Source organism: Orycteropus afer, unplaced genomic scaffold (genome assembly GCF_000298275.1).
Source record: "Orycteropus afer afer isolate SDZICR_OR568_19922 unplaced genomic scaffold, OryAfe1.0 scaffold00325, whole genome shotgun sequence".
Lineage (NCBI taxonomy): Eukaryota > Metazoa > Chordata > Mammalia > Tubulidentata > Orycteropodidae > Orycteropus > Orycteropus afer.
In genome coordinates, this window is record NW_006921912.1 from 981,750 (window position 1) to 996,465 (window position 14,716).

General features: G+C 37.6%; 1 protein-coding gene across 1 annotated transcript in view; it reads left to right on the forward strand.

Moving 5' to 3' along the window:
• FEZ1 (fasciculation and elongation protein zeta 1) overlaps positions 1-14,716 on the forward strand; it is a 69,758-nt gene that overhangs the window by 27,562 nt on the left and 27,480 nt on the right. Inside the window, exons 3-4 of the mRNA XM_042782448.1 lie at positions 11,073-11,159; positions 14,279-14,447. Coding sequence (XP_042638382.1) covers positions 11,073-11,159; positions 14,279-14,447 — 256 coding nt within the window. The remainder of the gene's footprint in view (positions 1-11,072; positions 11,160-14,278; positions 14,448-14,716) is intronic.

A 14,716-nucleotide genomic window follows, 5' to 3' on the forward strand; every position in this document is an offset into this window, starting at 1 on the left:
TCCAGTTTTGCCAGCACCATTTATTAAACAAACATTCTCTTCCCCACTTAATGGATTTCGGCCCTCTGTCAAAGATCAGCTGACCATAGGTTGAAGGATCTATTTCTGGGTTCTCATTTCTAGTCCATTGGTCTACGTATCTGTCCTTGAACCAATACCAGACAGTTTTGACTACTGTGGCTGTATAGTAGGTTTTGAGATCCGGCAATGTGAGTCCTCCTACTTTGTTCTTCTTCTTTAATATTGCTTTGCTTATCCGAGGTCTCTTTCCTTTCCATATAAAGTTAGTGATTGGTTTTTCCATATCCCTTAAAAATATTGAGGGGATCTGGATTAGGATTGCATTGAATGTATAGATTGCTTTGGGTAGAACTGACATTTTCACAATGTTCACTCTTCCTATCCACGAGCATGGGATGTTCTTCCATTTATGTAGTTCTCTTACAGTTTCTTGAAGTAGTTTTTTATACTTTTCTTTGTACAGGTCCTTTGTGTCCCTGGTAAGATTTATTCCCATTAACATTATCTTTTGAAAAGTAATTATATTTGAAAGTTATGAGGTCTGATTTATTGCTATTTTCTTTTCATGATTTTTGCTCTTTGTGTTGTATTTAAGGAATCTTTGCCAAATTCTAGTGCACTTAGATTTTCTTTTAAGTCTTTTTCTAGAAGTTTTATAGTTTCAGCCCTTATATTTGTTTTTTAAAATTTTTATTGTGAGTTGGATGAAAGTTTACAGGGCATTCATTTTCCATATAGCCGTTCACACATGTTTTGTTTCATGACATTGACTGCAATTCCCCACAATGTAACAGCTCTCTTCCCACTTCCTCCCTGTAGTTATCTCTTCCCTGTATCCTTCTTTCCTGTGCATTCCTGCTCCTTAAGCTATCTCCCTTTGCAAATACTGCTCTTCTGTTCTCTCATGATTGATCTTTCTAAGGAGTGTATCTACCTGATATAAATGTTCACCTGTCTGTTGTTTGGCTGGAAGCCATGAGAGTGAGTTCAATTCCAGACATGAAGGGTAACTAGGGGCCATAGTCTTGGGGGTCTTACCAGGCTTTATCAGATCAGTAAATCTGGTCTTTTTTTTTTTATGATTTTGAGTTTTGTTCCACATTGTTCTCCCACTCTACCCAGGATCTTCTGCACTGATCTTTTTCTGAGTGGTTGATAGTGGTAACCAGGCACCATCTAATTCTTCTGGTTTCATGGTTGTATAGGCTGAAGTTCACATGGTCCATTAATCTCTGGGACTAATTGTTTCCATGTGTCTTTGGTTTTCTTCATTCTTCTTTGTTCTGGATGAGGAGAGACCCATTGTTGCATCTAGATGGCCTCTTGCAAGCTTTTAAGATCCCAGCTGCTACTCACAAAGTAGGATGTAAAACAATGTTTTTGTGTAGTATATTATGCTAATTCAGCTTGATGTCCCCTGCGACTGTAGTCCTGAGCCCACAGGTCCGACTACTTGCTCCTTCAGGGTGGTTTACTGTGGCTAAGAAGTTATCATAACTTTGCCCCTTGTTAGCTCTATTATATATATGGACATTCTTATAGCACATACAAATATGTATATAGAAATATCATCTACCAACCTGATATATGGTCATGGGTATATTCTCTTTTGCCTAGACATACCTGATCATTCAGCCTGTGTAGCCATCTATTTACTTGTAAATTAATGGTTCTTATCACTGATAGCAAGTATTGTATATGTAAAAGTGTTTGTCTTTGTTGTCTGTACCTCTTGTGCACCTCTCTGTGTCTTCTTTTTCCTTAGTGTTATTGTGTTGGTCACTCATTCACTTTTGCCTTTCACTTAACCCAGATCAATACTTGTCTCTACCTATCTAGCAGTGTTCCACACTTCCCCCATCCCTGGTAACCAATAAAGTTTAGCACTTATATTTAAATCTATGATCCATTTTAAATCAGTTTTTATATGTGGTGTGAGGTAAGGGCCAAGCTTCATGTTTTTTTGCATATGGTTATTCAGTTTTTCCAGTAACAGTCATTGAAATTATTATTCTTTCCCATTGAATTGCTTCAACATGTTCACTGAAAATTAGTTGACCATATTAGTATGGATTTATTTCTGTATTTTGTATTCTATTTCATTACTATATTTGTCTATCTTTGTACCAATATCACATTGTACTGATTTCTGTAGCTTCATAATAATTCTTGGAATAAAGCAGTGTAAGTACTCCAACTTTGTTCTTTTTTTTCCCAAAGTTTTTTGCCTATTCTAGGTCCTTTACATATCCATGTACATTTTGAAATCAATTAGTTAATTTCTCTTTTTCTCAGTTGGTCAATTTCTATAAGAAACTTGCTGGGGCTTTGATTGTGACTGCATTGAATCCATAAATCAGTTAATCAACTTATATATATAGACCTATTTATTTGTTAATTATAATTGTGATGAATTACATGAATTAATTTTCAAATATTAGCCCAATCTTGCATTCTTAAGATAAGCTTCATTTAATTATGATATATTTTCCTTTTTATATCATTTGAGATTTGATATACTAATATTTTATTAAGAATTTTTGCATCTATGTTCATAAGGAATATTTTTTCTGTGCTTTTCTTTTCTTGAAATCCCATAAATGACTTGGGAATTGTTCTCTATTCTCTATATTCTGAGAAAGTTTGTGTTTTATTAGTATTATTTCTTCCTTAAATATTTGATAAACTTCATCAGCAACATCATCTTGCCCTGAAGTTTTCTCTGTGGAAGGTTTTTCATTACAAATTCAATTTCTTTAATAGATAATAGACTATTCAGACTTTCTGTTTCCTACTGAGTTGGTTTTGGTAAGTTGTAGTTTTCAAGGAATTGGTTAATTTAATCTAAATCATTGAATATATTGAGATAAAGTTGTTTATAATATTATCTTAATCTCACATGCTCAGCATTTCTCAAGCTGAAAGAACTGAAGAAAAAATTTAAGCCTCAAGTTGCAATATTGAAAGATTCTATGGACAAAACATTGAATAATGCAAAAAACATCAAAAGAATCACTGTACCAAAAAGAATTGGTCAATGTTCATCCATTTCAGGAGGTGGCATATGATCAAGAACCAATGGTACTGAAGGAAGAAGTCGAGGCTGCACTGAAAGAATTGGCAAAAACCAAGATTTTGTTTCCAAAAATTGACGGACTCCCCATTGAGATGTTTCAACAAATGGATGGCATGCTGGAGGCACTCATTCGGCTATGCCAAGAGATTTGGAAGACAGCTACGAGGCCAACTGACTGGAAGAGATTCATATTTGTACCCATTCCAAAGAAAGGTGATTCCACAGACTGTGGAAATTATCAAACAATATCATTAATAAAATCTTACTGAAGATAATTAAAAAATGGTCACAGCAGTATATTGACAGAGAATTTTCCAGAAATGCAAGCTGGATTCAGAAGAGGATGTGGAATGAGGGATGTCATTGCTGATATCAGATGAATGTTGGCTGAAAGCAAAGAATACCAGAAAGATGTTTACTTGTGTTTTATTGACTATGCAAAGTCATTCGATTGTGTAGATCATAACAAATTATGGATATCATTGAGAAGAGTGGAAATTCCAGAACACCTAATTGTACTCATGAGGAACCTGTACATAGACCAAGAGGCTGTCATTTGAACAGAACAAGGGGATATGGCATGGTTTAAAATCGAGAAGGGAGTGTGTCAGGGTTGTATCCTTTCACCATACTTATTCAATCTGTATGCTGAGCAAATAATCTGAGAAGCTGCATTCTATGAAGAAGAATGTGGCATCAGGATTGGAGGAAGACTCATTATCAACTTGTGATACACAGATGACACAACTTTGCTTGCTGGAAGAGAAGATGACTTGAAGCACTTACTGATGAAAATTGAAGACTATAATATACAGTATGGATTACACTTCAATATAAAGAAAACAAAAGTCCTCACAAATGGAGCAATAAACAGCATCACAATAAATGGAGAAAAGATTGAAGTTGTCAAGGATTTCATATTACTTGGTTCTACAATTAATACCAATGGAAGCAGCAGTCAAGACATCAGACAATGTATTGCATTGGGAAAATCTGCTGCAAAAGACTTCTTTCAAGTGCTGAAGAGGAAATATGTCTTCTTGAAGACTGAGGTGCACCTAACCCAAGCCATGGTATTTTCAATTGTCTCTTATGAATGTGAGAGCTGGACAATGAATAAGGAAGACCAAAGAAGAGTTGATGCTTTTGAGTTGTGGTGTTGGCGAAGAATGCTGAAAGTACCATGGACTTCTAAAGGAACTAACAGATCTGTCCTGGAAGAAGTGCAGCCGGAATACTCCTTGGAAGTGAGAATGGTGAGAACTTCGTCTCACCTACTTTGGGCATGTTGTCAGAAGGAACCATTCCCTGGAGAAGGATATCATGCTTGGTAAAGTGGAGAGTCAGTGAAAAAGTGGCAGGCCCTCGACAAGATGGATTGACACAGTGGCTGCAGTGATGGGCTCAGGTATGGCATGGATCATGAGGCTGGTACAGGTCTGGGCAGGGTTTCGTTCTGTTGTATATAGGGTCACTATGAGTTGGAGATGACTCAATGGCACCTAACAACAACAACAACAAGATACATAAACCAAAAAACAAAACTGCACTGCCATCAAGTGATTGAGACTCTAGTGACCTCCATTGGGTTTCCAAGACTGTAAAGCAGATTGTGTCATTTTCCTCCTGTGGAAAAGCTGGTGGGTGTGAACCACTGACCTTCTGGTTAACAACCAAAGGCCTTACTCACTATACTACCAGAATGCCTTGTAAGATGTATGGTGATAGTGATATCCCCCTTTTTATTTCTGATATTGCTAATTTGTGTTCTCTCTCTCTATTTCTGTCATCAATGAATCTGTGGACTTACCACTTTTATTAATCTTTTCAGAAAACCAATTTTTGGTTTCTTTGATTTTTTTCTATTGTTTGTCTGTTTTCTAGTTTGTTGATTTTTTCTGTTGTATTTATTATTTCCTTCCTTCTACTTAGGAGTCTAATTTGCCCTTCAGTTTTTTAGCCACTTAAGGTGGAAGCTTTAATCATATTTTAAACTTTTCTTTTTTTGTTGTTCATTTTTAATAACATAAGTGTCTTAAACATAAATTTTCCTCTAGTTATTGCTTTAGCTGAATCCCCAAAATTTTGATATGATGTGTTTTATTATCATTCACCTAAAAATATTTTCTAATTTTCTCTTGTGATTTCTTGGGTTATTGGAAGTATGTTGCTTAATTTCCAAGTGTTTGGGATTTTTTTTAGCTATCTTATTGGTATTGATTTCTAATGTACTTTTGCCAGAGAACATACTCTGTATGATTTCAGTCTTTTAAAAATACATTGTGACTGATTTATGGCCCATCATGTGCTGTATCTTAGTGAAGATGAGATGTGTCATGGAAAAGAATGTGTATTCTATAATTGTTGGTTACAGTGTTCTATTAATGTCAACTTAAGTTAAACTGGTTGATAAACTAAAAAAAGAAAAAAAACCCAACAAACTAATGCCATAGAGTTGATTCCGACTCATAATAGTGTTGAATTCTTCTGTAGCCTATCTGATATTTTTTGTCTGTTCGTTCTGTCAATTACTGAGAAGAGTGCTAAAGTCAACTATTATGGATTTGTATATTTCTTCATGTAGTTTTTGCTTTATATATTTTGAAACTCTTTTGTAAGAGTTGTGATTTTTATGTCTTCATGATTAATAGGCACTTTTATCATTATGAAGTGTCCTTCTTTATTTCTGGTAGTACTCCTTGAAATCTGAGTTGTCTGATATGAATTTAACCACACAAGCTTTCTCATGTGTACTGATTTTACAATCCCTTAACTTTCAACCTGTGTCTTTATATTTAAAGTGTATCTCTTATACACACATTTAATTAGGCCTTGCTTTTTAAAATTCAGTCTGACAATTCATGCTTTTTATTTTAGTGTGTTTAGATCATCCATGTAGGGTTTAGTTCATTAATATTCAATATAATATTTATAATTTATGCTTAGGTGTCCTATCTTGCATTTCTATTTGTCTCATCTTGTTTTTTGTTCCTGTGTTCCACTTTCTTGGCCTTCATTTGAATTAATCAAATTTTGATTTTTAGCTATATTTCTTCTTCTTTTTTTCAGTAGTGGCTCTCGGGATTACAATGAACATTAAGCTATCAAAGTCTACTTAGAATTAATACTGGGCCACTGCACAAAGAATGTGAAAACTTCACATTAGTATAAGTTCACTTCCTCCATCCTTTGTGCCCTTGTTGCCATATATTTTACTTCAATCTACATTACTTACTCCACAACACAAAGTTATTTTATTTGCTTTAGATAGTCATTTACCCATATATTTACAATATCTGTAAATATCTTTTATTCCTCTTTATTCCTACCTATAGATGTAAATGATTACTATATTTTTTCATCATTTCAGCTCAAAACATTTATATAGCATTTCCTGTAGTATAGGTCCACAGGGGACAGCTTCTCTCAACTTTCATTTATTTGATGTGTTTACCTTTTTTAAGGAATTACAGCCTTGTACTGCCTGTTGTTCAGTGCCTGAAAACAATTAGCTCATAGATTTTGTCCAGTTTGAGCTGCCAAACTTTTGGTTAGCAGCCAAGTGTGTTAACCATTTGTACCATCCAGGACCTTCATAGATGTTTATGGCTGGAGGGGTAAGTTCAATACTTATTACTCTGCTATTGCTGAAAGCAACCATCTCCTCTATTTGATCTTTCTAGAATTCCTTTTAATCGGATGTTGGCTTTTTAAACTTACTGATTTCCTTATAGTTTTTCCTCTCTCTCTCTTTTAAAGCTCTATTTTTTTCATAACTCTATCTTTATTTCATTTTTCTTTTTAATATCCTGCAATGCACTGAATTGCTTAATATAGCCATTATAGCCATAGTCCTCCATTTTGTGATGTATTAAAAAGTCTAACCTCTCTTCCCATTTTTTTTTTTTTTTTTATCTACTTAATTTGTTTTACTCTCTAGGAGATTTTCTCAACCTTATCTTCAACTCTTCTATTGAATTTTCATTTTTGCTATATTATTTTTAATTTCTGAGATCAGTTTCTAGCTCTTTGTTTCATTCATATAAATTGGTCATGTTTCAAGGAATCCATTTTTGTTGTTGTTGTTATCATCCCTTTGAAGAACCATAATGATAGTTTTTTGGAAGAAGTTTCTTCTGCTCCCTGCATTGCCTTTTCTTTTGTGTATATTTGTTGTAATCCCTGTCTTTCATGTTGATGGTTGTCCTCAAATGTCTGGCAATACTTGGGCATCTTTTCATACTTAAAAGTGAGGCCCTAGAAGGCTGTTCTTTTTCTGTGGGGTTAGGGCTTGTCTCCTGCTTGACCACATTTTAGAGTGACCAGTAAGAACCTGGTCATTTTATTTGGAGACTCCAAATATTAGTATGTATCTGCATATCTTTTTTTTTGGGGGGGGGAGGCAGTGTCCCCAGAAAAAAGTCCTCCAAACTCCTGCTTGAGGAGAATGAACCTGGCTGCCAGCATCCTGGGAGACTCATCAGAAAGGAGGCTAGGGGACTCTGGTGAAGATGTACATTTGTTTTCTTTCAATATTGGTTAGGGGACCAACCTCCCATGGTGGTAAGGGGAAGAAGATATTATGCAAAAGGCTAAATATTGTGCCAAGATTCTTTTTTCTTATGAGCGGAATTATCTGAAATGTTTTAACATAAGACACTAGTTTACAGTGATTATTGGACACAAGGACAGAACATAACGTTAATCCTCACTCAGACTACTGTGAAGCAAAATTTAGCAGTGTTATAGGCTCCAGTGAGGTGTGTGTATGGGGGTTCTCTGCATTTACTTTCAAGCTTTAAAATACCTTGGTATACAGCTCTACAGACACACCCTTTACCAAAAGCAGCAGGGAGAAACAGTTTGCTGAATGGCATGTCTAGACCCTTCTCTGGTTCCCAGTTTTCTCTCAATTCTTAAAAGAAGTCACTTGAAAGAATGATTTTTCTTGAAAGAAATAGTTTACTTTAACAGTGTAGAAATAAGATGCAGTTTTAGCCCACAGAAAAATTCAGTCCCAAATGACCTGTCTTGAATATTGTTTTAGGCTTATTGCCTTTCCATTTTTACAGCTTTCTTATTGCCATAAAGGAGGCTAAACAAGCTGGCCGTGGCATTCCTATGTCGTATAATAGAAATAAGAGTATCTATTTCCATAAGTGCTGTCATCTTTCAAAAATCTCTCTCTTTTATTTTCCCCTCAGCTCTCCATTCTCTGCGCAAAATACTTTCTAGTAACTGAGGGAAGCTAGGGATTCTGTAAGTGGTATGAGCAGAGCAAAGAGAGCTTGTTGAGAAGTGACGGAAGCTACTGGAGCAGAACAGAGCCTGGTAGGATTGAGGGAAAATGTGGGAGCCAGGCCTAGAGAGGGTGTTCTTCGGGTACTTTGTATAAGCTAAGCTTCTTGGTTTATCTGTCTGTCTTTCTGTCTGTCTGTCTGCCTGCCTGCCTACTTAGTTACCCATGTATCTAATTGTAGTAAATATATATAACAAAACATCTGCCATTTTAACATTTCTTACATGTACATTTCAGTGACATTCTCCTTTTGTTTTGTTTTATCCTTTCAGTGGCAGACTGCTGAGATTGAGAAAATATGAGGTAGCTATAGCTCCCATAATACAAGGATCTCATAGTAGCTTTCACACACTTGTAATTGATTTTATAATCTCTTTTTACCCATGCCTGACAGATCTGAGGGGAGGTCTCTAACTCAGAGACCACCATTCTGGCTATAGCCCAGGTTCATGAACAGTAAGAAGGATCTATTTCTGGAAGCTCTGTTCCAACCATCAGCAGGGAACTCAGAGGGAGACCTTGGAGGGGGAGATGGTGTAGTTGAAAGATGCAATATTGGCAGTCAATAAAGTAACCAAAATAAACAAACCTACTGCCATCAAGACAATTCTGACTTATGGTGACACTATAGGGCAGAGTAGAACTGCCCCATAGGGTTTCCGAGGCTTTAAATCTTTATAGAATCAGACTGCCTTTCTCCTGGGGAGTAGCTGGTGGGCTCAAACTGCTGACCTTTTGGTTAGCAGCCCAGTGTTTTAACCACTACACCACCAAGGATCCTTCAATGAAGTAAACTCTATGAAATTGGTTGTAATTAAGAAAATACAAACATTCCATTTTTTAGACCTATGTAAAAAAAAAAAAAAAAGTGCCATCAAATGTTTTAAAAAAGAAACCCAAACAAAAAACAAAAACTTCTCTTCCTAGTCCTACCACAGGACTTCTGACCCTAAGAAAGTTCTGCCATATGAATGTACTTGTGAACAAACTGTGGCTCCAAGTGTTTCAATCTGCATAGTGGGGAGCTGTGGCAACCAAGCAGTTATTACAGGTGGTGGGGTTGGCAGAGAAAGCAGCATATCAGTTAGACAGCAGAAGTAGAGTCACCATCTGGCACACAAGCTCCTCAAGTGACCCCATTACCTCCTGGCCCTACCCCTTATTCATATAAAATACAGATGGCATGTAAGATTTGATTTATTTTTAAATGACATGTCCTGGTTTTAAACAAACAGAGCTAGAAGGTGATATGTTTCATTAGAGGTGTCTGCCAAGATGCAATGCAAAGAAGAGGGAATACGTTTCTCACATGGTTGCTTGGCACCAGAGTGTTTCCTGTTAGAGCAAGAAAGTGTGGTTCCCCAGGAAAGAGGTAGATCAGCATGCCAGCTATTGGGGAGCAAGTACAATTAATTCCTGGTTGAGAGGTGGCTTTGCTAGGAGACTTCATGGAGACACTTCTTGCCAACCCCCTACATGACTTTCAAGTCAAACTTCTGGGTGTGGACAGCTTGTGCTGGTTTAGTGGTTTATTTTGTACAGGATTTGAACACAAATGCCAGAATACGGCAGTTTAGGATATGGCCAGTAAAGCCAGATATGCTGTGAATAGCTTGTTGTGATTAAGAACATTATCTTCTTTCTCTTCTAAACAATCTTATCTAGTCATTATTTGAAAAGGAAAATCACAACACTTAGCACTGGGCATAATTGAGTTGGCAGCTAGTGCAGTAGAAATGATAAGGAGAGGAACTGCTGGCTAGATGAAAGTTTCTGCAGGATTACTTTACACCAGTGGTTCTCACTTCTGCTTGTGCATTACAATCACCTGGGGAACTTAAAAAATACTGATGCCAAGGCCCCACTCCAGAACAGTTCATTCAGAATTGCTGAGGGTGGGCCCTGGGATCTGTATTTCTTAAAAGCTCCTCAAGTGATGATGATGGGCAGCCAGGATTGCGAATTACTGTTTTAAACTAATAAAGCTCTCTTGTGGATTTAAACATCCAGAATGTAGATGGTTGTGAACTTCAAGAATCTTATTTAGGATTATGGAATTTTAGAGACACAGAACAAGTAAGCTAAATGGGTTTCTCCTCTTAGTATAATTTTTTATTGTTTAGTTTGTCCTTCAGTTCATGTGGCAGGTTATTCAGTGTCCCATCTAGTGTAGACTTATTACATGCTCCATCAGCTACATTGCTACATTTGGATTCCAGGAACACGATGTTATTCCATCATTTGGGCTGAAACAATTTAGCCCTTAAAATGCCTAATAAAATAAAATATGAAAACAAATATCCAGATTGAAATTCCTAATAAAATAGATACATCCTTGCTAGAGAATTTAGTTGCAGCTGCCCACTTTGAGTAGGTTCCTTTTTCACTCAAGAATGACTTGTCTGTGAGTTAAAGATCAGTGAGTCAGAATGGTGGTGGCCACTCATCCCCTATCATTCTTTTCTCAACAAGCTAGACTCTAATGCATGCTGTGTGATCTGGGTATATTAGGAATTTGATGGAATTCTGGGTCCCTTTTCAGCATCCCTCTTTAGACAGTGGGTAGTTGAAGTGGCCTTTCAGCCAGCATCATCTACTCTGAAGACTACAGGGAAGACTAGAGGGAAGACAAGACAAGTGACAAATGGTCACCAGAATTCCATTTCCTTTCTTCAGATCCAGGAGAAAGAGGAGGAAGAGTTCAATGAGAAGAGTGAAAATGATTCTGGTATCAATGAGGAACCTCTACTCACAGCAGATCAGGTATGAGTATCTCTCTAGATTTTTCCTTGGGACTTTTGTTCTTCTGATGGAGAAAAAGTTTAAGAGAACATACTTGTCACATCCATTTAAAGCAGAAGGAAGATGCGTGGCTTTGTGGTGGCTGTATCTCTGTTGAAGAGTGTCTTTGCTAAGGGATTTCATTTCTCTGATGCCTCGGTTTCCAGCTGCTAGAACGTGCTTGCAGTGAACACACAGTACTTTCTAACACTTGGATGTGTGGGGCCTGTCTTTGAGAAAAGCCAGAGACAGGTTCAGTGTTTATTGCCTCCCCCGCCTGATGAGTCTCTCCTTGCAATTCACTGACTTGAAGTTACCTAAACAATGGTCCCAAATACCTGTCCTTCCACAAACAGAAGTGGCAGATGAAGCTTTTGTGTGATGGATATTTTCTGTTATTTCATAGAAGACTGAAAATTCTGATCCTTCCAAAGGGGTCTTAGAGATACATCTGCCTTTGTTCAGTGCTTTACATTTCATTGAGTTAATCATACTTTGGTTTTAATAATTCATTTCTAAGAGAGGATATTATTACTTAGATTCCTTATGCAACCTTTTAGCCAACAAATATTTACTGAGTGCTTATTTTGTGCAAGCCTTCATACAAGGTTTCTCAAAGTAGCTCTGATGAAGCTCCTTTAGGAAAATGCTGTTCAGAAGAGGAAATTCTGCCATATCTGTCACAAAAAGGTAAAACTTGAGATAGGTGAGGATTAAAAGGTTGAAGGGAACCAGATTTAAAAGAAAAAAAAAAAAAAAGGAATAAGTTGTAATAGATGTGAATTGTAGAGGGAACTAAAAACCCCAAAAGCAAACTCATTGCCATTGAGTCAATTCTGACTCATAGTGACCCTATAGGACAGAGAAGAACAGCCCCATAGGGTATCCAAGGCTGTAATCTTTACAGAAGCAAACGCCACATCTTTTTCCTGCAGTACAGCTGGTGGGTTCAAACCACCAAACTTTTAGTTAGCAGCTGAGTACTTAACCACTAGGTCTCCTTTTGAGAGAAATAGGACCCCAGAAATTTAATAACTACTTTAAGAGATGAAGAAAAACGTGGTATCAGGATTGGAGGAAGAATCATTAACAACCTGAGATATGCAGACGATACAACTTTGCTTGCTGAAAGTGAGGATGACTTAAGGCACCTACTGATGAAGGTTGAAGAATACAGTCTGCAGTATGGATTACGTCTCAATACAAAGAAAACAAAAATCCTCACAACTGGACCAATGAGCAGCATCACAATAAATGGAGAGAAGACTGAGGTTGTCAAAGAATTCACGCTGCTTTGTTCTACAATCGATGCCAACGGAAGCAGCAGTCAGGACATTAGACGGCGTGTAGCATTGGGAAAGTCAAGTGCTGAGGAGCAAGGATATCTCCTTGAGGATTAAGGTGCGCCTGACACAAGCCATGATATTTCCAATCGCCTCGTATGCATGTGAGTGCTGGACAATGAATAAGGAAGACCGAAGAAGAGTTGATGCTTTTGAGTTGTGGTGCTGGCGAAGAATGCTGAAAGTACCATGGACTGCTAAAAGAACTAACAGATCTGTCCTGGAGGAAGTGCAGCCAGAATGCTCCTTGGAAGCAAGAATGGCCAGACTTTGTCTCACGTATTTTGGTCATGTTGTAAGAAGGGACCATTCCCTGGAGAAGGATGTCATTCTTGGTAGGGTGGAGGGTCAACAAAAGAGGGGGAGGCCTTCAACGAGATGGATTGACACAGTGGCTGCAATGATGGGCTCAAGTATAGCAGGGATTGTGGGGCTGGCGCGGGATCGGGCAGTGTTTCGTTCTGCTGTGCATGGGGTCACTATGAGTCAGAAACGACTCGACGGCACTTAACAACAACAACACTTTAAGAGAAAACAAAAGTCAGCCTTAAAATTATAAAAGAGGGTTATGTCATTTGGTTGAATGCTATGAAATGTTTTCTAGTAGTCAAGGTCTAGGTGCTCCCTAAATTTGTGACTAGAGATAAGAAGGTTTGGAAATAATGTAGGAATTATTCTAAAGGAGCTCTGGTAGCATAGTGGCTAAGGCACTTGACTGCTAACCAGAAGGGTGGCGGTTCAAACCCACCAGCCACTCCTCGGAAGGAAGATGGGGCAATCTACTTCCGTAGTGATACTGCCTCGGAAACCCAAGGAGGGGTCGCTATGAGTTGGGGCCGACTCGATGGCAAACAACAACAACAACAACAATTCTAAAGGAAGGACTCTAAGTCCTGTTATCTTTGGTCCATCCCAGCATGAAGAAACTTACTTCATATCCACAGTTTAGTGGCCCTTAAGCCTGACTCCTTCTCAGCATGGAGAACAGACAATTGCATTAATGTATTCTTGCAACCAAACTCTTCTACAGATTCACTTTCAGAAATGTTTTTTGCTTATCCCATTGTCTTTATGTGTGAACAATTAATGTACCCTTATTCCTTTTGAGAGACACCTATTTATGTCCTCCACTTCTAGGAGCTGCCCACTGTTAATAATCTAGATTAGAACTGGGCATATAAATTTTCTTCTCTCCACACTCTACGTGCACTCTTATAATTTTATTATCTTTATTCTCATCTGTTATGTGCAGTTTCAATTTCTGCCTAGGTCAAGTCTGGGGAAATAACTTTTTCCTCCATGTGAAAAAGATTTCCCATTTTGAGTTGTGCTGGGAACACTTTGTTTTGCCACTCATATGTATTGTAACAATTAATGGACTGGATTTTGTGTTAAAGTTGGGTGGATAAGATATCTTCCCACTTAGAAATAAAGTGCTCAGCAAATTGAAGTAAATGTTCCCTTCCAGGCAGCTTTGCTCCATTTCCTGAAAGAATAGTTTATTTCCAATAAAGCACTCATCTAAATGGAGTTCTTGGAAGAGGTTCTACACCAATGAGTGCTTTACATTAAAGAAAGAGTATACATAAGCCTTTGGTTGGATCTACTTTTATTATTATTCAATATTATTAAATAACCATATTGCTTTAGGAATTTTGCAGACATCAAATTAGAAAGTGCCTTAACTGATCAAAATTCCAACTTGAATGTCCCTCTAGCAGAGAACAGAATTAATCCTCTTTTGTGTACCTTCTTCAGGTAATTGAAGAGATTGAAGAAATGATGCAGAATTCCCCAGACCCCGAGGAGGAAGAGGAGGCTCTGGAAGAAGAGGATGGGGGAGAAACTTCCTCCCAGGCAGACTCAGTCCTCCTTCAGGAAATGCAGGCCTTGACACAGACCTTCAATATCAACTGGTCCTATGAAGGTGAGGGCCCCACAGTGGGTGTGTGAAAATGAAGTACCCACTCTGAGTGCCACCTTGCATGAGCCTAACAGAACATTCATCACTGCCCCAGAGAAGAGGCTTACACATCTAGGCAGTCAGCAACACCTTTCTCACTTGATTTAGGGAGAGAAGCAGGATTAGCACTTTTGGGGAAAAAAAAAAAAAAAAAGACAACTGAGCAAAATTAAAGTAAAATAGTAAAACTAACCAAAGAACAGGACAAAAGCAGAATAAGTAGAATAAACTGA